The 27,511-nt window shown below is 36.6% G+C and overlaps 1 protein-coding gene across 8 annotated transcripts in view; it reads left to right on the top strand.

Moving 5' to 3' along the window:
- The window catches only part of LOC139975840 (pleckstrin homology domain-containing family G member 5-like), a 157,228-nt gene that overhangs the window by 72,963 nt on the left and 56,754 nt on the right, over positions 1-27,511 (top strand). For 7 of the 8 annotated variants that reach the window (XM_071984067.1, XM_071984066.1, XM_071984070.1 and 4 more), the window contains 2 exons: positions 18,148-18,223; positions 25,652-25,709. In XM_071984067.1, the coding sequence (XP_071840168.1) occupies positions 18,148-18,223; positions 25,652-25,709 (134 nt within the window). Of the gene's footprint in view, positions 1-8,938; positions 9,030-18,147; positions 18,224-25,651; positions 25,710-27,511 lie in introns of those variants that run through there. The other variant, XM_071984071.1, reaches the window with a different exon arrangement.

The raw sequence follows: 27,511 nt of genomic DNA, 5'->3' as shown, positions 1-27,511 counted from the left end.
AACCACTGCAATGTACAGAATATCTGCTACCAGCTCAAGTTTTTATAGTAGATAATAAGAGAATATGAAATGAAATGAAAGGCAGTGGTTAAAATTCAATTTGGATGGATAATATGGGGCGCTATAAAACTCTACATTACATGCTGCGTAGTTACGCACAGTGCGTTAGATGTGGCACGCCAACTTGTAGTTGAGGTACAGAAATCGTGAATCTTTAAACTGAAATTTTATGCAGGTGGTAAAAGTATGATGCTGGGTTGCCACTTGTACATGGTTTCCTAAAATTGTTATTTTCTACAGTACAGAACTAACATAACAGAGAGTGTTGAATTTGATGGTAAGTAGTAATGAAACTGTAGACTGCTGTGTTTGATATTAGAACTGACAGTTTACATACTTTCCAAACTACAGTACTGTACCATACCGATTTGATAAAAACCGTTCGCAGTTTATGATTATAAATCTGCCAAACTCTATCTTATCAGTCTCGATAAATTCAAAGAGTGTCTCAGAAGGAAGGGGGGGAGGGGGAGGGGGAAGGGTGGTTTACCCATATGGATCCTCTGAGCTTCATCTTCTTTCATGGCTCTAATTTTGACACCAGTTTGCATGCTGTACTGTACAATAAGTAACTTCAAAATGTGTTCCCATGCAAGCCAAATAATTTTATGTTCAAGTCTTATAATTTAGTCTAATAATATAGTATGACATAGTACATGGCTTTGTTAACATAACTTGCTGTTTTAAAGCTGTTCAATTTAATTGGTCAACAATTATTCTGCCAAATTCTTCACAGGTTCACTCTTAAACTGAGTTTCTAATGAATCAAACTGACATAGATACCACAAGATCATTCAACCATGGCGCTATACACAGAATGAAAGTAAATGAGAAACTAATTCATGGTTCCATTCATATTTTAAATACCTTTTTCACTGTCCAGACACATTGTCAATCCATTATTTAAATGACAATTCAAAACCAGATCCGAAAGTTTCAAAAACTCTTGGTTTGACGTCATTATTTTGCAATGCAGCTTGACTAATGATCGTTTGCTAATGAAAGAAGAGATTATATATTTGTCGAAAAGCATGGAAAAATTGACCAAAGGTAACACAAATCAATGAGCTTTTTAGCAACATTTTGAGCTTCCTTGTAGGTCATAAGATACAACAACTTCCTTCTAGATAATACAAGTATTGTTTTGTAATCCTATTAAGATGCTTTGAATTGAAGGTCATTCAAATAAGTAAAGACCTGTATCTTACAGTACCTGTATCTTATTACACTGTAAATATTAGCTCTCTCTCCCTAGGTCACATGGTGGGCCCACTGCCATGGTCATGATAATTACAGTGCTGCATGTATGGAGTACAGTAGTGCACTTACATGCTCTGAGGGCATTTATATGTAAATAAAAGACAAGTGCTGATGACTCACAGAGGGCTGGAACTGTTGAAAAGTTATCAGGAGAAGAGGGGAGAGGAGGATAGGAGATGAAAACATAGGAGTAGGGAGATGGGAATAGGGGGACAGGGGAGTATAGAGATGGGAATAGGAAGTGGAGGGACAGGGGAATATGGGGACATGGAAGTAGGGAGACATGGGTGTAAGGGGACAGGGAAGTAGGGGGACAGGATAGTAGGTGGACAAGGGAGTAGGGGACAGGGGAGAAGGGGACAGGGAAGTAGGGGGACAGAGAAGTAAGGGGACAGGGTAGTAGGAGGACAGGGAAGTAGGGGGCAGAAGAGTAAGGGGCAGGAGATTAGGGCACATGAGAGTAGGGGAAAGTTTTTTTTGAATTAATTGTGCACATTTGGTTGTGTGGGTATGCCACTTGTTAACAGTGGCCAATGGTTCATTGGTAATGTAAAGTTGTGTGAGAAGGCTCTAGCATGCATGACCTTAATATAAGACTGTATAGTAAACCAACCCTAAATTTTACTTATAAGTTTGTTTAACGTCCCCTATAGGATCTAATATTCCATATGCTTCATAATTTGGGTGTGCATGTATTCACTCTTTCATGTATGTACAGTAATTGCCAATGCAAGAATTTTGAACACGGTTAATAAAGCATGCAATCTCCTGTCCTACATAATCACTGTTCCATGTCATTACCATGGTTACTGGAGCAGCTATTTTCATCTAGCTGAACAGTATAATACACACATGACACATAAATTGTACTGAAACCTATACCTTAAGATGTTGGATTTTGGGGACAAGCTGACAGCAAGCTGTTACCTCACAATTAAAGGAATTGAGATAATAACACGTAGGTCTGCAATCATCATCTGTTAAAAGTGTTTAAATCAACTAATATGGCTCCAGCCTCCATGCAGGTATCTTTAATACTAGGAATTAGAAGGTACAGCACTGTCAATATATTGAGAGAGAGACTTTCCAGTTAAAATAGCATGTAAACTGTAGTTCATTGAAATGATAATTGTGTGGGATGCAAAATTTTCTGGACTGAAATAATAATCTGCTACAGTGGGAGTGGCATATCAACTGAGTCAAACATTTTGAGCTTTTTAATGTTCTGTTCCTTTACAATGATGAAACACTTTACACAAATATATTAGTTATTTTCATAAGTAAATGATTGTAGTTCCATTTTGCCGACAAAAGGAATGCCCGGCCTGTATCGGAAAGTTGTGAAACTGCAGTGTTACCGAACGCAATATAATCCTACGCAGGTCCTTTTATTGAAACGATTAAAAGCTTTTAAGTCAAATTGTAGATCTAGGATTATTGATGGCATTGTTGGTATTCTGTAATCCGCTCACACTGGAATGATTGTGTTAGGAACCTGCATGGGTAACCCGATTATTAAGACCATTATGACCGTTAGAAGACCGTTATGGGGCCATCTGATCATGCGGCCTCCTTCAAACCTATGGTCATTGCTGCCTTATAGACTCAATCAGACCATGGAAAGCTGTTGAGTAAGTAAGGTAAGTGAATTGGGTTTGTGATTTTTTGTTGGTCATTTCATGCAAGATTCCACATATTTATGGATCCTTATTTATAATAACGATTAAACCCCTTCTCTTAAATTGAGGCTGTGAATATTACACACACATAATGCACAGACTGACAGCAAAGTTCCTAAACCAGTTTACATAGAGCAATTTCAGTTTTGTGTTCATTATACAGGTAAGTAGGTGTTCAAAGCTAAGTCACTAATGAAGGTATATTGTGTCATCTGGGAACAGTTGGTCATTGTCACGTTTTGTGGCTAAGTTTATTTAATAATTCTATTGTATCCTAATTTCAGGCGCGTAGCCAAGGGGGGGGGGGGCGAAGGGGGCAGCGGCCCCCCCTTGAGCATAATTTTTTTTTTTTTTTTTAATGTTTTTATGATATCGCTAGTATTTTCAAAAGAGAAAATGCTAAGATGCAACTTACAAGGCCTGGGAAGTGCCTTTTCCAGCGATCTGGGCGGCATTCTAAGCCAAAATTTTCTTGTGCGCTTCGCGCCAACTCATGGTGGCGCTACGCTTAGATAGTTTTCAATGCCGAATCTACAGTTTCGCCCCTCCCTTGGCAAATTCCTGGCTACGCGCCTGCCTAATTTACCATCTGTTGCTGGATCTTCAAGGTGCATCATTTACAGCTGTGCAACCATCAAATTTGGAGAACTTAAAAAAAATCAGGAGTAAAATATTATAACCTTAAATATTCCTACTTGTGAAGAGAAGGATTGCTATGAGAAAATTGCTACTAAAAGAAATCCACGTCAATGAGTTTACTTGGAGAAGTATTTTCCGAAAAACTGCTAAATTGGACATTTATGAATTGAAAGTAACGTCTAAGTAGTAACAAATTGGTAGATTAATTCCAACTTGTTTTTAAATTATTTCATATGTATTTTATTTACAGAGTATGCCAAACAGCTTGAATCACAAACTGTAGTACTACCAACCATTCATTTACAATAAAGATTGTTGAAACTAAGCCCATAATTTGACCGCTATTTTGATTTCATTTGTTTATTAATTCTCTTCCAAAACTTAGGCTTCATGTGTGATTGACCTTTAGTAACAAATCGCTATTCTAATTTACTTTGTGTCTTCGCTTTGTATACCCATCTCCTCATAACCGAAGCAGCTTTGCTCTACAGCTGTGACCTGGTAACCTTTGACATTGTCATGACCTAGCTCATATGATATGACATGTGAACAAAAGATTGTTAATGCACTCATTTAATAAATTAATTAAAAAAAAAAGAACAAAAAAATGGATTAGAGAAATCCACAACTCCATGTAGGACAACTTAAACATGTGTAGATTCAATCTGCATACTTCACTGTGTGAATCTCCTAAATATAGGACACTGACATGCAGGTGTATTGCAAAATTCCGAGTTCATGCTTGCAGGAGGATCTAAAATACATACAAAATACATACAAATTGTACTGTATATGTACCCTTTGGAATTTAACTAGTTTGTGCAGACAAGGTCTGTACTGAACATCAATCAAAGGAGATAATGTAACTCCTGAATATCCAATGAATCATGTTATTTGATAGTAATTAAAGATAATGTATCGATGTAGCTTCATTACTGACTGTGTGTCATGTTTTGTTTATATGTACTCATACAGAAGGTGTTATAATGTACCCTAAAACAAAGTGTTGGAAGATGAACAAGGTGCACTATATACAAAGGAAGTTACTTCTTAGTCACCCCTGTGACCCAGATCGTTGAGGAATTGGGAGCATATATACATATATATATATATATATATATATATATATATATATAAAAATCAAGCAGAAATCAGTAAAGGCGCATTGACTTCACTGCCATGCCGACACTCTTCTCTATAAGATAGTTTCAATTCCTGCTACTCCTTGTCACTTTTGGTGATAATGCACTGAAGAAGAGCCAGTTTTGCTCGAAAGCTCTGCAAAAGCCAAACATTGGCTGTTTTACCTCCAATCACTTACCTAATTTAATTATTGTATCTCACTGGAGATCCAGCCTTTCTCTAAATGCAGCATAGTTGTTTAACAGTTTTCCGTTTCTTCCTATATATATATATATATATATATATATATATATATATATATATATATATATATATATATATATATATATATATATATATATATATATATATATATATATATATATATATATTTAAGCGGGGGGTGATGTTGATCCCATACTTTGACTAATTTCTTGTTTAAATATACAAGGAATGTCTTTTTCAAGGAAATAGGTCAAGGAAGGAAGTCAGAGGCAAAGAAGGGTTTGTTGAGTTTTATTTAAGGAGATCTTACTTCTTACTTGATTTTCAGGAGAGTTTAAAGCGTTGATCCACATTTACTAAATAAACACTTCAATCAGGCCAAACCCAAAACTTTAACTCCATCTCACGTAATTCTTGTTTATTCAGTGGTGAAACCTATTCCAGTTCTAAGTAAAATTGGTTAATTACAGGTAAAAGAGCTGTCCACTATTATTTCAAGAATAATGTTCTCTTCTCTGAAGGATATGGATGTTATTACTGCATACATTATTTATGAAGAAAAACATGGCATTACCTGTACTCCAAGAGAATAATAGTAATATGAAAACAAACAAACAAGAAACGAAACCGAGGGAAATTGATATGACTAATAATTAATAAGTAAGAAGAATATTTGGCATATATATATTGGAATTTTCTGTCCCCAAGATATTCATACATATTAAAAACGGCAACGAGTTGGGAAAGTTTAGAAATACAGTAGTGAAAAAAAAGTGCACTTCCATCCTCCTCCCCACTGATTTGCAAGTAACTGCGCCTCAAGCCGGATTAATCATGTGACACCATAACCAGGGAGTTGTTATGGCAACTCCCTGCCCTAACCAACTACATGCATATGCAGCAGTACACACAGTTATTGATAGCATACTGCATGTACTGAACCCACCATGTAAATTGGAGTAGCAAGATTTTGGGACATTATATATTATTGTTGTATGGGATAGCTGACTGACTGACTGCTTTCATTTCCTGATCGGCAGCGATTGTTTAGCTGCATATGAATTCTTTTACACAAGCTAGTTGAACATAGCGGTCCATTTCTGAGGCATTATGATACTCCATATGCACTTCACCAGCCCTTGTATTGACCCTTCAAAAGTATTCACGCATACTGGCATTGATCAGCTTTCAAAGGCAACAATTTACCATTAATCACACCTTCTGTTTAAAGTAGACCTTTATCAAGTACATTCCTGTCAGAGGCATTGAGTCGTAAAAGATTTGCACCCACCCACATGTGCGCAATCTTTGGAGTCTGTGGTTGTGTTATATATGTACATTGGTTTCATATATTTTTCCAATTCAAAGTGCACAGAGCGTCAACTTCTGTTCTCCCTATATCAGTTATGCGCTATAGAGATTCACTTTGAGCCTGTGACAGTTTTAAGTCTTGCTCTAATGTGTTAAATTGTTATGTGATACAGGCCTAATATCTTCAATATTTTGCTATATATTATCACTTACAATATAGATTTATATTGAGTTCTGCTATGACAATTAACAGGGATGTGTTCACACAATTGATGTCTGGAATCTCTCTATCAAACAAATACTGGAGAGTTTCTACAGTTATACAGTACTTCCATTTTTTTGTATGCACTTGTATGTATGTATTGTATTGCATGTATTGTATGGTCTTGTTTATATTTGTAAATACATACAAACATACATACATACAGTTCTACAGTAGCTATACAGTACTTTCATTAGTTTCTATGCACGTTGAACAAAATTGTTAAATGTCCAATCTGAGTTGAATATTTTGAATCTGGTAAATTCCATTTTCGATGCTTTTGCTTTAATTCCTTGCATGCTAACTCCTCTCTTGACAACGATGGCCGGCTCCTTCTCCATTCCATGTCTATGGTGATCTGGTCACTAATTATCACTCTTCCTCCTTTACTGATGGGTCACTTCCGGTCAACCGCTTTCTCATTCTGTACCACCCAAAGTGCAGATGGACATGTTTTCGTAGGTGGATTGGTTATCACTAATTATCAGAGACAATATTGTGGCCATGTGGATTACTTTCAGAAACTCTCTTCTCAGTATTAATACCACAAGAGTTTGTTATAAATTGTCTTTAAAGCAGCCTCTGTGATAACTTGTAACCTGAAGACAACATTGCTGAATTCATCAAAATTTCTCTGGAATATAATTAAGTAATTCTAAACCATAATTTGCATATGAAATAATTTAACATTAATTACTTTAAATTTGTGGGACACCAATTTTTCCGTATTGTATGAAACAGATAATATTTGGGGAAGGCACACACACAGATATATACTCTTCTACATGCAGTTAAACCAGAATTATGCTATATAAATATTATCTGGCTTGGATATAGAGCTGTACAAATTTGGGTAATATCCACCAAAAAATGCAGCTTTTAAAGTTACATAAAGTGACATATATTTATAAAAGTAAAAAGTAGAAATAGATATTATGTAACATTGTAATATTGACTGTACTTTCAAAGTTCATTTTAGGACGTAACATTAATCTATTGTCACATTCTGGCCTATAACATTTATATTCAAGGAGATACATGTTTAGAATATACTCTTAGTATTTACTTCGTTCCCCACTTACCTGTCTCCCCACAACCTACAACATTCTACCACAAGCTGAAACACATGTACATACGAAAATACATGCCTATCCGCGTAAACAAGGCGGTATAGGCAACGAACGAAGTAGTCTCGCAGAGCTACTACCTGTTACCCTAAAAACGTTACGTAAGAAAAAACGAACGCATGGGCGAGAGTGTACACTAAAAACAGCCCCCAAAAACACCTTTCCCTACAAGAAAAGGATACTTATCAGGCTGGAAAAGATCCTTGGAAGTGCAGAAGTTCTGATAGGAAACTTCTAGAGTATAAATCCAAGGTATTCCAGGCAAATTTCGCGAAAATTTTTCTAACTCCGAAAAACACAGTGAGACACTTTGTGGGTAGAAAAATTAAGGAAGGCCATTAGGGCCAGTGAGGGTGTACAGTGTTAAAAGATTACCAGGGCATTCTAGACACGGTAGAATGTGGTGCATAGGTTGTGGGGAGACAGGTAAGTGGGTCACTCGTAAATATATAAACCAGTAAGTTTTATAATATACTTAATATACTTCAGTGTAGAGGTCCAGCTGTGTAATCCTAACAATAAACTGTAGAATACCAATTGTATAACTGGGGGGGGGGGAGGGTTGGGTGGAGGGAGGAGGTGTCTTTGGACTCATTTCAGATCCAGTTAAAGGGCTCAGATTATGTAAATTTTTCCAATTCAGCATGAATATGTTGGAAGTTATTACTTTTAGTATATTTACTTCCACATTATTTGCAAACGGGATGTTTAGTTATCATTACGTACATGTTGAAACATTTGTGATATTTTATGGACTATATGTAACAAAACTACAGTCATTACAGGTTGCTTGAAGTATCTACTCAAGCCAAAGTAGCAAATTTGATCTGTACTTGAAATGATAGAAATCTTATTTGTTCTCTATATGATTCCTGCATCAATATTTATTGTGATTGCAGATCTGTAATGTCCTTGGGAAGAGTCTCATGCATTCATTTAAGGACCTCTTAATATATCATTATCTAATTCATACTTCATGTAGCCAATTATAATCATAATCTGTGTCTTAATTAAGTCATAAAACTGAGAGGCATACTATATTACTCTATTGTCGCTAATTAAATATTAGTTGATACGTATTAGCACTGATGAGTAAAGTGCGTATAGTTTGTCACTCTCACATGGTGTAAATTTCATATTGATCGTATTAAATATTTATAACAACGAGACAGATGAGAAAGAGGAACAACTTTTTCAGAGGATAGGTTAGACTGTATCACTATACAGGACGGTATTCAATGAGTGTATATATACTAGCATACTCCACAATGGGATCTGGTGATACAGATGTTAATATACATAATTACACAAGGTGGAGTGTAAATATGTTAGAGGAGGAGACAGGTAAGTTAACGATAGTAATAAGTAAATATCGATCCAATCCAGTAACGTTGAAAGAGTAGTTCTTTGTTTCATATCAGCAATAATGCTCACAGGCTTATTGCATGCATATTGTAATTATTATGTGCTTACTGATTAATATTACCAATGCGCACAGGTTAACAAAATTTCTATACATAGCTCAGCAGTAGTGTTATAGATAGGTTTACAACTTCTATATAGACTGTTGCCCCAAGGGATGCAGGCCCCCTCCTAGCAGTAAAACAACTATTCTAAGAGACACACTGCATTTACAGAAAGTCCTTACACTTATTGAATACTGTACCATCAGAAATAGGAGATACAGTAGGGTGGACTATCAACTAGCCTTAATTCAAGACTACTTATGAATGCATGAGGCCTATACACATACTCTAAGGCTGCACGGTTTTGGCTGAAGACCGGTCACTTTTTAATACTAAAACCGGTTTAATTTAATCCACATTCTGTTTCGGGAGATGTTGTGTTTGAAATCCCTATGAAGAGTGTGCCAAACTTGAAGACTTGAACAAGTCTAAAACTTGCATTGAACGACAGAGCCACTATTACAGTAGTTGCTCACTCTGGGTCATTCACTGTTTCCGAGGTAAATATTCAATTTTCCAAATGTTGAATAAATCTGTTAAAATTATGACTTCTATAGAAATTTTACCTATTTAGCTGAATTCCATTGCTATAGTCTGCAGAAGTTAGCGAAAATAGGAACATAAAGGACAATTGGGACCTTAAAAGATTTCGTCACGGTGACATCTCACAATATGGCAGACCCATATCATGACTTTTGCCCTGTGATATCTCATAAATGGAATGTCTCATATCTTTCGTTATCTGTTCGAAAGAATTGTTGACCACAAATGTCTCCATCGTGTGGCATAAATTTGATGCCGGATGGGTAATTTATATCTCCTTTAAACTTGAGAAGCTGACCGCTCTTAAATTTAGATCATGATTCCTTGGTTGAATCATCGGTCTACCGGGAAGTATTCACACTGAGTTTTAACCCTGACACAGATAAGGATTTCTCTTTATAATTTTGAAAGCTAGGAGTTACGACAGAAAATTTGTCTTTTTTGGTGTTACTGAAGAAAGGAAAGAAAAAGAGAAGGCCAAAAAAAAAAAAAACCCCACAAAGTGTCTGCAGTCCGATTGACAACTACTACTATATACTGTACAGTGAATGGTTCATTGTGAATCTGTTTGACTTGAACTTTAGATGTACCTGTAAGATCTATACGGATATAGCCTGTACTCTATATGGATATTGTCTGTACTCTAAATGGTTATTGCCTGTACTCTATACAAATATAGAGGCTATAGTACTGTATACAGATATTACCTGTACTCTATATGGAAATAGCCTGTACTCTATACAGATATTGCCTGTACTCTATACGGGTATAGTCTGTACTACTGTATATACAGATTTTGACTGTACTCTATACGGATAGCCTGTACTATATATCAGATATTGCCTGTACTCTATACGGATATAGCCTGTACTATATATACAGATATTGCCTGTACTCTATACGGATATAGCCTGTACTATATATACAGATATTGCCTGTACTCTATACGGATATAGCCTGTACTATATATACAGATATTGCCTGTACTCTATACGGAAATAGCCTGTACTATATATACAGATATTGCCTGTACTCTATACGGAAATAGCCTGTATTCTATACAGGTATTGCCTGTTCTCTATACGGATATATGCCTGTACTCTATACAGATATTGCCTGTACTCTTTACGGAAAGAGCCTGTACGTACTCAACACAGATGACTGTACGATCTCTATGGATATACAGTAGCCTGTACTCTTTACAGATATATCTCTGTACTCTATACGGATATAGCCTGTACTATATATGATATTGCCTGTACTCTATACGGATATTGCCTGTACCCTATACGGATATTGCCTACCTATAATATTGTTCTTAAACCTAGCTTTGTTTTAGCCAGCCCATGAGGCTACCTATGACTTTGTGGTGTTTACTCTTGTACTGTGTATTAATTGTGGCATAAATGGATCTGTCCGGTTTGGCAAGCTGTCGGTGTTTGGGTCCATGGTAACAAGGTAAACAGTCTTCCTTTTGATTTTTGTACACCACATGTCATTATTGAACATACTGTAACAATGTTCAATTAATTGTCCACAGCTGTTTCACAAGTACTGCATATATACCCAAAAAGCTGCAAGATTCACATTCTTCAGTGGGGCTACAGTAGTTCAATTATCAAGTCAATCTTTCTATTATTGGGCATCCCAATCATTACAAATACCTCGGTTTGTCAAGTGTTTGTCAGGCTGACATTGCCATTAATATAGACGTACCACTGTTCAGTAGCTGGCTCATTCATTTGTATATATTGTGTTTCATATGAACTGGTGTGTATTAACAGCTATGTTATAGCTGGTTTGTAGTACAGGGACAGGAGGGGTAGGGGAAGGAGGGGGGAAGACACTGTTAATGTAGTATGCTGGATGCTTTGGACTGCTGCCATGTTACATGACAACATCCTGCTTCCAATATGGCTTTACTGATCAGTTCCTGGTGGTTGCATGTTTCAATTACAAGACAATTTTCATACGGTACATAGCCCTTTATTGTTCACAGGTAGTTACAGTATCTCTCTTCCTTGTTTAGATGATGACAGGGCTAGGGAATATATGATAGGGCTAGGGAATATATTATAGGGCTAGGGAATATATGTTCAACATTGGTTGGTATACATGTGGCATTTCGCAAAGAGGGAGCCACAAAATCTGTTTGAGTACTTATCGACACGACTTTGCGTTTTAATTTTGACCTAATCTATTGCCTAAATATGCTTGAAGAATGCAATAGGTGAAGTTCTACTTCATTTTCAGGTGGTGGGCACAATATAGGCATCCCTTCATATGGGGTCGGCTCCAATGACCCGAAGGCCACACACTCCTTTATAAATCCTTCAGTGTCTTCTCTGGCTCTCCCATAAAAAATTCATGCCATGCACCTAAATCAATTGAGGGAATTTATAAATTCTTCCCCACTCCTCCCTCCTCCCCATCTCCCAACCTCTGAATTCCTGCACATGCCACTGCTTGCCCTCATCATATGTTAGTTGTTTTAGTTATTGAAATATATATGCAAAGACTTTTATTTTGGAACGTGATTGCTGAGTACTGTATGCACTACTATTACACTTTCTCTTTCATACTGTTTGAATCTAAAAATTGATACAAAACTGTTTACATTATTGGTGCTTCAATTAACAACTTAGTCTGCGGCTGAGTAGACTTAAAAGCAACACATACTGTAACTCAACCGATTTTTTTTTTTACCTGATAAAGAAATATGTATGTATTTTTTGCATGTATTTTAGATCCCCCTGCAAGCAGGAAATCGCGAAGAAGCCTCATTGGCTTATCAAAGCCGAAGTCAGTCTCTTACATTCATATTTAACGTCCATGATTATGAATTGTCAATTGTTACCAACTCTGTATTATAACTGGACGACATACATTGATCTGGGAGTGACTCAAACCGGGGACCTTATGATTGAAAGGCACCGGCGTTAACCACCGAGCTATCACTCCTATAAATATAATATAAATATAAAAATATATTTAAATATATAAAAAAAAAAATAAAAAAAAATATATAATAAAATATATATATAAAAATATATAAAAAATATATAAAAATATAATATAAATATAAAATATAAATATATATGTTTAATATACATTAAAAATCAAGTAGAAATAGTGTTGGCTGTATACAGTGTGTTATCCATAGTTGCTCAATAGTCAAGTACCTGATTGAAAGAACATCTTTTGGAATCAAGTTATCGGAATTTATTTTCAACATTGACCACTCCCGAGGCAAGATTCATCCTTTTTTTGGTATGATCTAATGGAATTTGGTGCCGACCCATATTTGATTAGCACTGTATACAGTAACGTGCAGCTTATATTAAATCGCTTAAAGACGTTAAATAGATTTACATACCTGGGAAACCAAAATGACGGCTTCCTTTCTATTAATTGTTTCCTATAAATGATGTTTTTTGGTTGGGTCAAATATATGTTACAGCTCAGCGGGAGCGTCACTTTTAATTTTAATTTCAGGATAAATTGAGAGGGTTGTGATAGAACGCTTCCCACCTAGTAGGAGGGCAAGGGTAACATGCACTTTGAGCAAATTTAGCAAACTGTTACGAAGGAAACTGGGTTGAGCCAATGCAGCTTTCATATTTTTATACTTCACACCTGCAGTGATATACAAAAAGTAAGGTAAAGGTCAAAATGAAAATGATTGCATTCATTCGCCGAAGCTGTTTCAAGTGGAGCGATCTCCATATCTGATAAAATGACGGTGTCATTTCTAATTCAAAAATATTGATAAAAGAAATCATAAATATGATGCTGTCTGTAATGTTGCAACTTAGAACAAAGTGCAACTTTAATTTACCCAACCATCTCCCCGACCACCTTTCCATAACTGCCTCGCCTTTCCTACCTCCTTGCCTCTCCCTTCTCCTCACCTTTCCCACCACAGAGCCCTTGCTGCTTCCTACATTCCTTTAATTCAGGGCCATGCATAGACTTAAAGTCCTTTGCTACTTTATAGGTAGGGTACTTTATAAATTTATATATTTCTCTGTAAATTTCTACTGGAATAAAGAAATGAATGAATACAAGTCCTTGATTCATCTGGATTTAAGCATATTTAATTTGTTCTTTGTGGTACCTGTCTCCCCACAACCTTAGCACTCTCGTTCTAACGTGCCTAGAACGAACTGTTAACCTTTAACATTGTGCGCCCTCTACAGTAAGTACGGGCCTATCCGGTCAATGCCCTATCTTCTGCCTAGACTTATGTTTTGAGTATGGATTTTTCCCATCTTCAATTCCTTCGGATTGTGTTTTCTGGGACCTTTTTCACCTATTTGGGATCAAGAGTTCTTAAATGCTCCCCCTTCTGCTAATTTGTCTGCCTATGGTTGAGTTGATTCTCTACTCTGGAGCTCAAGCCATGAGGATTACCCAGACCAGAGGTAAATCTTTGCTTGACCTTAACCCAAGTGGCTGGTCCTGTTGTGCCCAGCTTTTAATCCAACCACCCCAGGACCAGTCTACATACAATAACTTTGTACTTTCAAGTTGTGCAATTTTCAAGAACATTCGGTTTAAGTTTGTATGCTAGAGTGTACAGTGTGTAGAGTAAAGTACAGTAATTATCTGTTTAATTCCACAGGAGGTATGTTGCAGTAAATATTCACTTCCATACCCCCCCCACTGCCTCCCCTGTTTTAACATTGTCCTCCCCCAACCCCCTTACACCCCCTTCCCCCTCCTCTCCGGTCCTTCCTCACCCAGATAAAGAACAAACTGTTGGTGTGATGTACCAATCTGCACATATACACATAAATACAGTGTGAGCCAGCACTATCTGCCAACGGAATTAAGATTTGCTTTGGTAATGTATTCATATTAGTCACTTACCATCACTTATCATACACTGTAGTCATCACTTAATTTGAGTGGTACTGTAATATGGCCAGTATGACCTGTTTATCTTAGAACTTCTTATTTCTGTCTCAATAATTACCCTCTAAGTTATTCACTTTTCAATTAATCTTTGAAGCTGTTCATATTGGAGGTTCAATAGCCTAACAGTATGTTTTAATAAACTTTATTTCAAATTTTTTTCCCCAGCTTTTAATACAGCATGAATATTGAATTATGCTCATGATAGAATATAGATATGCAATTTTTTCTTTGTAGCCGAGAATCAAATTTAATATTTTGTCTGTAAACTCAGTCCTGAGTATAAATTAAGAGAATGAGTCAGACCACGCTCCTCTGCCGTTTACTCTCGTTTCCTTTTGTTTCTTCCGTAACGGTAAATAACCTCCCACTGTTATTGGAAGGAAACAGAGTCCAGAGGATGTTAACACATGTCAACACGATTCTTCACATGTAGCAATTGTTCTCTAGTCTCGTTATTATTTAACAAGGCCAATAAATATAGCATACTGCAGTACGTGTACTTCTGTAGTTAAAAATAGTCCTTGAGCTACTGATCGAGGCGAACTTCACCTTGTTCCTTCTGCTGTGATTGCAGTATGTTTTATGGTTAATATCCACCAAATCTGTTACATGTATGCAGTAATTCAGGATGTTGTTATATATCTCAGGGGATCAGCAGGCTTTAGAATAGAGTACTAATGTTTAGACAAATATGTATGCATGCACATCAATTTTATTTTAAAGAATCTAGAAATGTTGTCACAAGTTTTTGAAGACCTTTCAAGTATCCTGGTCATATTCACTCCGCCCATCTCTTACCTGTCTACTCACAACCACAGCACACTCGCTGTATCATACGTGTGTAGAACTGGTAACACTTTGAACACTACTGTTTGTCCAGATCCCACTTGGGGGGGGGGGGGGGTTGAATGACCTCCCTTCTCATTCTGTCATCCAGCTCATAATGATTCATTTATATGAGCAACTTCATATTTTTGATCCCGTAGATGGGTTATAAAATAATTGATATTGCTCCTCGCTTACCTGTCTCCCCACTACCTTAGCACCTCGTTCTACCAAGCCTATAGAATGATCTAGTGTTGAGGGCCAGCTCATATTATTAACCTCATAAATTTCTGATTTACAGTACAGATATTATTGAACTGAGGACCTTATATCTATTATTGATGATCTCCGATATAGCCAGGACCTCATGTTGATTCATATCGGTGTACATGTTGTATTGCTGTACACACAGTGGGTTATACCACATAAAACTATGCATAATTTTATTGATTCAATACCGAGGACATGGTATTGTTAACCTTATATCTATGATTGATGATCTCTGATGTAGCCATGAGGACCTCATGTTGATTCATATCGGTGTACATGTTGTATTACTGTACACACAGTGGGTTATACCACATAAAGCTATGCATAATATTATTGATTTAATACCGAGGACATGGTATTGTTAACCTTATATCTATGATTGATGATCTCTGATGTAGCCAGGACCACATGTGGATTCATACCAGTGTACATGTATTACTGTACACACAGTGGATTTGTCACATAAAGCTAGCTTATTATGATAAATGATTTAATATTAACCACCTTGGATACAAGAGAACCTACAATGTTGTTGATCCCATATGTTCATTGATCTCAGATTTTGTCCGCTATTGACCTTAATGTATTGAATGATCATATATGTGCATACCATACTGCTGTTTCAGATCTGGTAGCACATATTGTGAAGACGTCATTTAATGTTGTCCTCAAACTGTAGCTCTCATTATATATATCTGTATGCTGTTCTGCCTGGCTTCTCTCTGCAATACATGCAGACATATGCCCTGATGATGAGTAATGGCCTTTAGGAGCAAACATGAGTGTAAAAATAATAATAATAATAATAAACAGTTCTTATATTCTCTATATCTGTGAAGTAGTTACAGGGGACAGCTACAGTGGGGATCAGGCCATCTTTATGATTGCACCATGGCACTTCAATAAACTAGAATACCTTGGCATATATATTTGTTCCTTTAAATTCAAAATTAAAGTTTGCCTCTGGACTTGTGACTCGCCAATCCTCGTGGTCCAACTATCCGAGCTCCATCCTCCCCAGTAATTGGGTTGTTAGCCATTGCAGCTACAGATAATGCTATCCCCTTCCACTGGAAGTTGAAAGTCACACACAAAGATTCTCAGTAATATCCTCTTAATATATTGTATGTAACAGAAAGCAGTGTTTTTGCAAAGGACATGAATTTGGTTCTCATTCTGTGGGTTACATATTGAAAACAAAACATGTTACTGGTATGTTATTAGGCCGACTTACATACACTGCAGTGACTTCATTAAAAGTGCATGTCATCCAACTAATTGGTAGCTAGAAACCTGCCCTGGTTCCCTCCTCATTTATCATGTGACTGTAATTGCGCTGGATCAGTTTTTTTTTACTGACGTTGTTAGTTCATATTGCAGTTCAGTACTTTGATATGTAAGTATCGTCACTAAGTAGTAAAATATCAGTATAATACTGTATGAAGGAATGTAGTACATATATACATTTAAGACAGTTGGCTATATATACCACTTTGAACAGTCAAAAGTGTTTGTAAAAAATAAAATGATTTTTAAATGATGGAGAGAGGTGCACAGTTTGCTACTTAATATCGAAAATGTGCTAATTAATATCTCAAATGTGCTGTACATACAGTACAGTAGGTGCATGTTTAGTCGTTGTTTTGATACCAAGTTCCTGATACTATATACTGTAGCTGTGTCGATGTACATACACGGTTCTGTAGTTTACAAGCAGAGGCAATGAAAATAATATTTAGGCTGACAGGATAGGATCTGGTTAGACTGCGTCAAATGTTGGGTGTAAATATGGCATTAATGTATTGTTTTGTAGGAAGTGTTCTGGCAGTTTGGTGGTCTTTATGTGTTTTGGTGGTTACCTTTGTTTTCTTAAATTTTTTGGTTTGTTTTTTGTTTTTGGTCAGTAGGACTATAGTCCCTACTGTTTAATGCAACATCACTTAATGGAATAAGATCTAAGGTACTTCAGAACAGCTCTGTTTGCATTTATTAATGTTTTACTTCAGTTGAATTCTGGGCTGAGCCACAATCCTGTCGTGTAACGTTTCGTGTTGTTCGTTTCGTAACATACTCGATCATAAAGCACAGTTAAAAGTAAAGGGAAGGTCCTTGCTACTAAAGTTGCACGTGGTAGTCATAAACAGCAAATGAAGGATACTGCTACGTATTTGTGGAACAGACAACCTCTTTGATTGAAATGTCACAACCTCTGACTTTTGAAGTACATGTATACATTTAATTAGGCTAATTACATCTCTCTGCTTATTGGTGTTGAATTACTCTTTCAAGATCTCTTTCATTAGCTATTCAAAGAACATCCATTAATTTGATTTGTGCCAATTAAAGCACAATCTGTGTACAGTAGGTTACTGTGTGTAGAAAATTCAAGCAGCTAATTTCTCTTTAATTTACAATCTTTTTTTCTCTCTCTCTTACAGAGAGCTCTGTTTCCAGAAGTGCGTCTGTGAGGTCAGCACCTTCGGATTCAAGAAACGGCTTGGACGACTCGAATGGGTTTGTACCTGTCTTCTCATTTTGAATCCCCTATATTTACTTCGCTCCTCGCTTATCTTTCTCCTCACAACCTTAGCACCTCATTCTACCGTGTCTAGTATATACCCTGGTAATCTTTTAACACTGTGCACCCTCAGCGACTGGCTCCTCCGGTCGTTGCCCTTCCTTCTCATTCTACCATCCAAAGTGTTTACACATGTATGCGTTTCGTAGTGGATACAGAATCTTACGGAAATTGCCCGGAATATTTGGATTTGATTGGATTTGTACATATCTTCTCATTTTGAATCCCCTTTATCCATGTAACATGTGTTCAGTAAAATCCAATGAATGCGCACATTGAAATACTCAAGATATACCAGTACATTTAGCTATTATATTTGTTACAATCCTGTGGTTTATATATGTATATGTACTCACTCAACTGTCAGAGTATAGTGACAGAAAAGCTATTCACAAACATCACCGTTAATTACAGTACATCCATAAAAAGCATCAGTCTGAAGAGCATGATAAAATTATAGTCCTAAAGTTTGCAGTTTTATACAATGAGTAAATATTACATAAAACTGTTTGGAGACAAAATTTTCGGCATTGAATGAAAACGAGTGAATGAGTCACTTTTTAAGGAGCAGCGCGGAACGGTGGGTCGCAACCGCAAAATTTGATATCTTAGCTGCCAGGGTTCAGTAATTAGTTACAGTATGTTGTAGGTTACTGTGTGTAGAAAACGGAGTTCTAGCTCTGTAGAGAGAGAGATAAAAATAATGATTGTATATTAAAGAGAAGCTGCTTGAAGTTTCTACACACAGTAGTTTGTGAAGGTAATTAACAACCTATAGCACAAAAAAAAAATCAGCTTTAAGAAAGACCCTTTTGGCTCATAAGTGGTGTTTTAAGATGCAAGTGGATCAAATTAGCATACTATTAAATCAGAAATTAAATGGAAAAAAAATGACATTTATCCTGTTAGCATTACAAGAGCCATCCCAAAATTTTTAACAAACTATAAAAAGTGTAAATTTAAGAATTTGTTTTCGTCCATGATTGCTTGGACTGTTACACAAGTTTACAGTGTTTTCTGTCTGTCTCATTCACTTCCATAATTTGTGGTTGGATTAGTTTCTTAATAACTGTCTCATTTAGGGTTTTTATTGGGGTGCATGGTTTAGTGGAGGGAGGGGGTTGGTGGTTGTGGTGGGGATCTTGTCGTCTTCAAATGAAGTGGGTGGTTTTTTATTTGCAGACTTTGCAAATCTGCTAGGCCTTTACTTGAGCACAGCGTAATTTTCATTAGTTGCCTCCAGTAAGCGGGTGGCCCGACTGAATGCAACATGACTCAATGCAACATGACTCAACACTACACGACTCAACATCATTGTAATGTGTGAAGTCATAGTTAGTGTGTGGCAGTGTGCTTACTTGTGCTTAATGAGGCTACCGACTGATTAAGATATTGCCAGTTTTATTCACGTCGGATTCAGTGAGGGAAACATCAGTACAGTATATGCATGTAGCGTTTTACCAACTGGCCGTCACCAATTTGGGGCGTTTCATGACTAATATCTGCACATGCCCCATTCTTAACAGATGTAACCAATCACAATGAAATACTTAATTTGCATGAGATGTAAATGAGCAACGATCAGTGTAGGCCCATCAATCAGTCATTCAGTATGCATGGGGATCTACTGTGCGACTTTGGAAAAGTAGGTCTCTATAACGGCCGGTCTCAGTCCAATTGTATTCAGTTGCAGTAGTGTGTGGCAGGCTTCAGGTTTTTCATTAGGGTGTGCAGTGTCAAATCGCTTCAAAACTTGGTCAAAGTCAAACAAAATAAAAGTAGCTTTCCACCCTGTTCTCCTGACCGATCATGTGACACCTCACGAAGGAAATTGTGGAGATGGATTCAAGAAGAAGAAATTGGGTTTAGAGTTAAGAGGCACTATAGTAGGGGCCCATGCTGTTGTGAAAGGAAATGAAAGGAAGCATTTGATTGGACTTCTAGCATGTGTAGAAACTGTACTTTTTCCTCATGCATGGGGGGCATTGCTGGATGTGTCAATCCTAGAGAGAAAAATCCTAGTGTGCATATTTGTTTTCTAGTGCTTGAAAAAGTTTTGCATGTTTGCATTGGATTGCTGTGATATGTCACCCTTACAGGTCCATGTAACATTTACACATCATTTTTATATGACTCTTCAATACTCTTATACTCAATACTCAATACTCTCTTATGACTCTTAAGTATATTAAGACAGCTTGTCATTTGATGTTACAATCATTTACCTGCTCCTAATTTACAGCCAATTACATTATTGAAGGTGTCATCCTGCTTAACGATAATACCCCACCTGATTGTTAGGGATCCTATTCCACATGTTTTTTTTTTTTCTAGTCTTAGATGATTGTGCGTCCTTGTTGTATTTAGTGTTACACGCTTCATTTAGTTTAGTATTACTGGTAAACTTGATATGTTTGAAGATGCCACTACATGAAAACGAAACATTAATCTCTGCTTTATATCGTCGTAATACTTTGCTGGATGATCAATGAGACATGAACCTTTCGAGTAATATAACAATCATACATTATTTGTGAGGAGCTGCTGTTGTGTCTGCTTAAATTCTAAAGGACTGCACGATTCTACCCTAGTAGAACTTTCGAGCAAATCTATATGTAGACCAATGTCTTTTGTTTTTGTCTTGCTCCGTATGTGAAACAATTACTCAGCTGAAGCTCTTCATAACGTTGACTTTTGCTGTTAATAATTAACCAAACAGAGCCAGGGAAGTGTGAAGGTTCTTTCTACATCCTTGCATGCATGGCTGATCCCAACATTTTTCTATTGAGCTTGTTTATAGTCTTCCCCATTCAATTTCTCCTCCATTGATGAGAGACTGCAGGGCAAGCTATGAGTCAAAATCTCTCTCACTCTCCTCTAAGGCCGTTATAAAATCACCATCGATCTTCAAAAAAAAAACAAAAAAACAAAAAAAAAAACATCATTAAAACAAATCTTTGGCTGCTACAGAGAACTTTCTTCGTGAGAAGTTATCTCGGTTATTGAATTCGTTTCTCAAGTATTTTAGCAGACATTTAAGAATCCCTCTTCGTCCTTTGTGACGTCATAAACAACACTGGCCTAAGTGGCTGACTCATCGGCTTTTCTTATAACTCCGAATCCCATTTTAGTGATTTTGTTTTCTCGGCTTTTCCGCTCGCACAGTTGACTTGCACTTTGTCTGCCTCGGATTGGATGATCAATTATAGAAGCAGGTGATACATGTGTCCAATCGCATGACACCGTTTCCAATCTTTGGGAAATTGTCGTTAAAGAAATGGGAGAACCGGGACGATAATTACTGTAATTTGTTTGGTCTAGGATTACCAGTTTAGGGAAGGGGGTTTATGTGGATCATATTTCTCGGTTGAAGCTCGATTTCATATCGTCAGAAAATGCAAGGCCACTAAGTGGAGAGTTTTCATCTCTGGGGAGGGGGAATGTAAGGTTTTGGGGGTTATACTTCTTTGTAAATTGAGAAAAAGGAAGGAAATGATATTTGATCACTTTGAATCTGTATTTTAGATACTGTAACTTCATTTAGTGGTTAAAATCCTATGTATAGAAGTCTTGCTATAGCCACCTGCACTATTAAGAGAATGAAGCAAAAATGTACCATAAAAATTTAGTCTACTTTGTTGCAGAAAGATTGGGTGAGGTTGACTGGTCCAATATTATTTTATATTTAATATTTACAAGTAATGCAACTTTCAACTATTGGTTGAGGTTGACCTGCCCCAAATCCTCATATTTATTGCAATATATACAATTATTAAATGTTTCAGAGTAATTCTGATAGTTAAGCGTAAGGTTTATATGCTCCAAAACCACTTTTCTAATAATTGGTTAATATTTCAGTGTACTGCAACTTGCAAAGTATTGGTTGAGGTTTACCCTGCCCCAAAGCCTCATATTCATAGCTTAAATCATTAAATATTTCAGAGTAGTTCTGATACAGTGAGGTTCACCTGCTCCAAAACCTCATATTTATAGTGTGTTTGCTGTTTCACAGAGTAGGCTAAAATTTGGCGTTCATTTTTATATCCTTTGATAATAAAATGTGACAAATATTTGACAAAATATTCATAAGCAAAAATTTGATTTCAATGGATAAATATCTTGTCAAATACAATATTGAAATTCCATCAATATTTTATAACGTTTTAGACTTTTTCTACAAATTCTCTCTCACAATTTTAACCTCCAATTCTTTACCGCTCCAGGCGCGACAAATAACTGTGAATCATTTGTCTTTGGCACCACTCAATTTTTTATGTCTGTTGACTTTATTTTGCTTTATTAATCACACATCAAGCCTAATGTATGAAAACCAGTGACTAACACACTGCGGTCTTTTCCTTTGAGTACAATTCCTTAATAATTTGAAAATGGAAAAAAAAAAAAATTGAAATATGCTTGAGATTTCAATGAATCTTGACATGGCAGTAAATAAACAGTGTCGTAAAAAAAAAGGCGAAAAAATAATCCACAAGTTAGTAAGTTTTTCTCCGACTTGTAAAAGATTTCATGACATTGCTGTTGACTCATTTCCTGAAAATGTCAGATTTTTTAACAGTGAGTTTTAGAATGATTGAACATTTTGGATGAGACATTTTATAGATACCGTATGAAGACGACCTTGACCATGCTACTGGCATGTCCAGAGTTTTCATTAAAAAGTTGGATTTTTGCATCGATTTTGTTACAATTTGTCATCTCATGGTCTCCTGTTCTCCTGTTTGTGATTGAAAATGTAACAGATTCCATAGAATATGTGTATGGTGTATAACTTATCGCTAATCAGGAAAAACAAAATATTGTTTGGCCTGTACAGATTTCCTTGGAATGAGGTGCATCAACTATGAATATTACATGGCTAGGTCAAAGTGACACAAGCCTACGTACAACCGAATGCAATATACAACTCTGTATCTCGTGCGGACATAGATTTCTATTGAAATCTGTTGAAATCAGGGCAGAATTTGAAAGCATTTGCACTTGAGTTATTCCAAAGGCTGACAGACAAGTTAGGTTTTCAGTTATTTCAGAAGGACAAACTTAAATTTAAAGGGACTGTCACTATATATGAGTGGAATAAAACAAAAGAAATGACATTCCCTTAATGATAGAGAAAATCTGCTTTTCTTAGTTTGTAAATGTCATTATCACTGCTTTTGAACGCAACTAATTAATTGTCAGCATAACTAAAGAATGCATGAATTGCAATTAAATTCTAAAAACTGTCAAAAATGTTTAAAAATGAAACATGCTATGAAAGGTTTGAAAGCATTGTGGCCAATTTAGCAAATATATATCTGGCAATTTTGGTGGCCAGTTTAGCATGTATCTGGCAATTTTTGTGGCCAGTTTAGCATATATCTGGTTTGATGGCTAGTTAGCATATATCTGGCAATTTTTGTGGCCAGTTTAGTATACATGTATATCTGGCAATTTTGGTGGCACTGTAGAGGCCCTTTAACCTGAGATTTTTAGGAAAACTCTATTTTAGGTTAAAAACAACAAAACAACAGCACCACTGTATGACCAGGGATGCAGCTTTTACACTTCACCAGTTGTTACTTCTGGTAGGGTGTGAATTGAGTGCTGGTGTTGTTTATAGTCACACAGCTTGTGATTCAAGCAAGAGTACTGTAGATGGTTTACTTTACACAAAAATGAAAAAAATCCTTGAACTTTTTGATTTTGACTATACATCTGTGAAGGTGTTTGCATGGTTTTGCTTGATTCAATGTGGAGTGTTATATCAAGGGGATAGGATGGGGGAGGGGTGATGGGAGGGGAAGGGAGGAAAAACCTGTGGGAAATATTGCCTTATAGTGTGTAGATTCAACACCATGACCAAAGTTCAAATATCCACTTTGGTCTGTCTAAAGCCTGAGGCACTCTATCATCTATGCCTCAGTTAAAAAAAAAAACATTGAAGCCAAAATAGCTACTTCCTCCTTTTATAGTACAGTATTACACTACACTCTACATATATATAAACTTTTAGTGCAAGCTCATGCTTACAATATGACTGCACAATTCACACACATGGGTGCCAAAATTGAAGTCTCCTGCCCTCTATTATGTGTTGTTGGTTTTGTTTTAATATGTTTACACTGTGGTCTGTCTGAAATGGGTTCTTAGTGTCATTTGATATTTGCCTACCAATTTCTGGATTCTACAGACTGAGCTGCTAGTTTCAAGAAATATTTCATAGCAGTTTCTGAAATTATTCTTGGGGAGGTGGGGCTGGGGGAGGGCAGGTGTAATATAGAAGATTAAAGTTGAACAAATGCTTTGATTTTAATAGTATATTATACAGTGCAAATAAGCAGAATTGTTACTGTCCCACTCCCATCTGGTGCCAGCTTCATTTCCATTGGTCAGAGGTAATTTTGAATTTTTCTATTCAGTCTATTTGATTTTGCTGTACACTTTTGATGTTACACATTATTGCATAGTACATCACACTTGATAGTGTAAGTATACCGTAGCACCTTGGTGTAATTTTACCAATGTATAAATTAATAATTACTCTCTCGGTTTAATGATTCTCCAAGCTAATGTAATTATCATTCAATTGTAAAGTGAAAGAAACGTAGTACGTATTAGTTATGATATGCCACAGGTAAATTTGTGCAAAGGACATAACCAGTTACGTTTGAACGAATTTCAATGTTTTGTTTTTCAACAACGAAACAAGCTATGAAACTGGAAGTTGGACCTATCGCTTTTACTTTGCAAGCAGAGAATATAAATTTTAAATCCCAGACTTTGTGATTCCTTTCCGTGATATACAGTGAAGTGAAATGCTCTAAAAGAGGCATACTTTGTACGTTTATGAGTATAAAGGTTAGCCATAATGTAGTATATTTTGAATTTCTATGTCATAAATGGGTATCGTGTGGGGGATAGGGGGTAATGGTGTCGGGGGGGGGGGGGAGAAATGGTGGAGTAATGAACTGTGTTGGTAAAGGTTTCGTTGATAATATTATTTCCTGGTTATGTTTATAATGAATAAGGGTTGGCAGCTATGATGGGGAGGGGGGCAGGGGAGGGGGAAGGTGAGGGAGCAGGGGAGGGGCAGAGGAGGGGGCAGGGGAGGGGAGGGGAGGGGGGAGGGGCAGGGGCAGGGGAAATTTTTCCAATGGGGAACATGCAAGCTGTTTGCCTTGCCCTTTCTACAGCCTCATGTGCAAATGTCATTCTTTATCTTGATTAGGTAAAAGGAAACCTTCAACATAAATAGGTCCATGTGGCTAAAGCCGAGCTTAACATAATTTGTCGCTGTACATTTGATAAACTATGACTTGGAATAAATTAAATAACTGTTCTGTTCTTTTTGTACATCACTTCAGATCACTGGAATCGCCAAGACTGAAAAGAAAAAGTGCCATTCGACGTCACAGCACATTTGTAAGTAACTTTATGCATAAAATAACAGTTGCAGAATTAGTAACTGGTCCTCACATATTCAACACCTTTCATTTATATATTAATTAATTAATATTTTGCAGCAAAAGTGTGTGATTTGAAGAAGTCAACATCAAAACAGAAGAAACAAAGATGGGAATTTGATAAGATTTGATATTTTGGCAGGTAAGACAGGAAATTAGCTAAAATCACAGCTTTAAACTTAGTACAAGAAGCAAAGATGCAATTGCAACATTGTACAAACAGGTATTAAGTGCAGTGAAAGAGATACTTTGAAAACTGAGGGCAGTATTTAAAAACAGTGAATACCAACATAAAGGGGATGTCCTACCTTGCCATGGTTTGTTTGAAATTTGGAATAAGAGGGTTGTTTTACAATTAGGTGCAGGGTTAGTTGTTGTATTAGGATGTTGGATGGAGGAAAGTTGGAATGAGATGGGAGATGGGGGATGGTGGCAGGGTGGGTTGGGGAAGGATTGGGAGGGGGGCAGGGTGGGTGATGAAGGTTGACATGTGATATGTGACCGACCATTGAGTTATCACTTAAGAAAACTCTGGACTATTGGGATTGTGTTTCTCATCTTTTTATCTCTATCATCAGTTTTGAATACTGTAGATAAATTTGTGAGCTAACCAGTTTGAAGCAAAAAAACTTTGTCAATTACATTTATGAATTTAACATCCTAACATCAACCTCAAAATGTTACATTTCATCAAAAGATCTCCAATTTAGGAAGATTTGTTTCCATCTCTTTTAATGAATGGAGTGGGGATAGGTTGGGGGAGGAGGATGGGGGGGGGGAGGAGGGCGGGGGAAGGAGGATGCAGGAGTGATGAGGGAGGAGAATGTCAGGATAATGTCAGTACAAATGCCATACAAAAATCTGACCCTGGGAATGTTATCATCAGGAAGGCTTTGAATACTGGAGGATGTAGTATATATATCACAATATATATATAACATGGAAAGAAACCAGCTGCAGGAAATAGCAGGAGGCAATCCAAACAATAATCTGCCAAATTATTTATTTTTAATGCTGTACAGGGATGAGACATTGTCCTGTAATAAAGTGTATAGTTTTTATATGTTTATATTCAGTACTTTAAAGCATTCATGATCATTTATTTGGCTTAATAATATTTGAAGATATTCCCCCCCCCCCGAATATAACAATAACAGTAATATTACCAGAAGGAGGTCTGCCCAGCCTATGGGGGGATGGGGGGGGTGGAGTGGCAAGGAGCATTGACTTCACTTGATTTGGCTATAATTATCCAATCATGAGTTATAGCTTGAATAGTTAGTATATATTTAGAACAGACTAAGAGCTTACATGTAAAATGTTGCTTTAAGGTGCGAATCTATTAAAACAAACATAGCTGTTACGGTATCAACTAGCAGAGGAAATAAATATGTCAGCTACCCTTTGACTTTCATTACACAAGATGCCGATGTTCTCACATAACGTTTAAAAGTTGCAACCGTGATTCTCTGCATCCCCCCACCCGAGTGTCATGTTTGTTATTATTATTCTAACATCTCTTTAACCAGGTTGTTATAAGATCTATTTTGGAACTTGGCATCATCTTCTGCTGTGAGAAGATGATTCACCAAGCAATCTATTAACACCAGACAAATAAATGACATTTACCTCAACTATAGCATTTGAAAGTCATCCATATTGGACCAAATTTTTAAACTTGAAAGGTCTCAAAAGTATTTTCCCTGGTGACCTTTACCCTCCAAATTCTGTGCCAAGACTTTCAAGAGTGCATTGTCTTTG

The sequence above is a fragment of the Apostichopus japonicus genome, chromosome 11 (assembly GCF_037975245.1).
Source record: "Apostichopus japonicus isolate 1M-3 chromosome 11, ASM3797524v1, whole genome shotgun sequence".
NCBI classification, from domain to species: Eukaryota; Metazoa; Echinodermata; class Holothuroidea; order Aspidochirotida; family Stichopodidae; genus Apostichopus; species Apostichopus japonicus.
The sequence above is the reverse complement of the archived record's forward strand: the minus strand, read 5'-3'. Positions and strand labels throughout refer to the sequence as shown.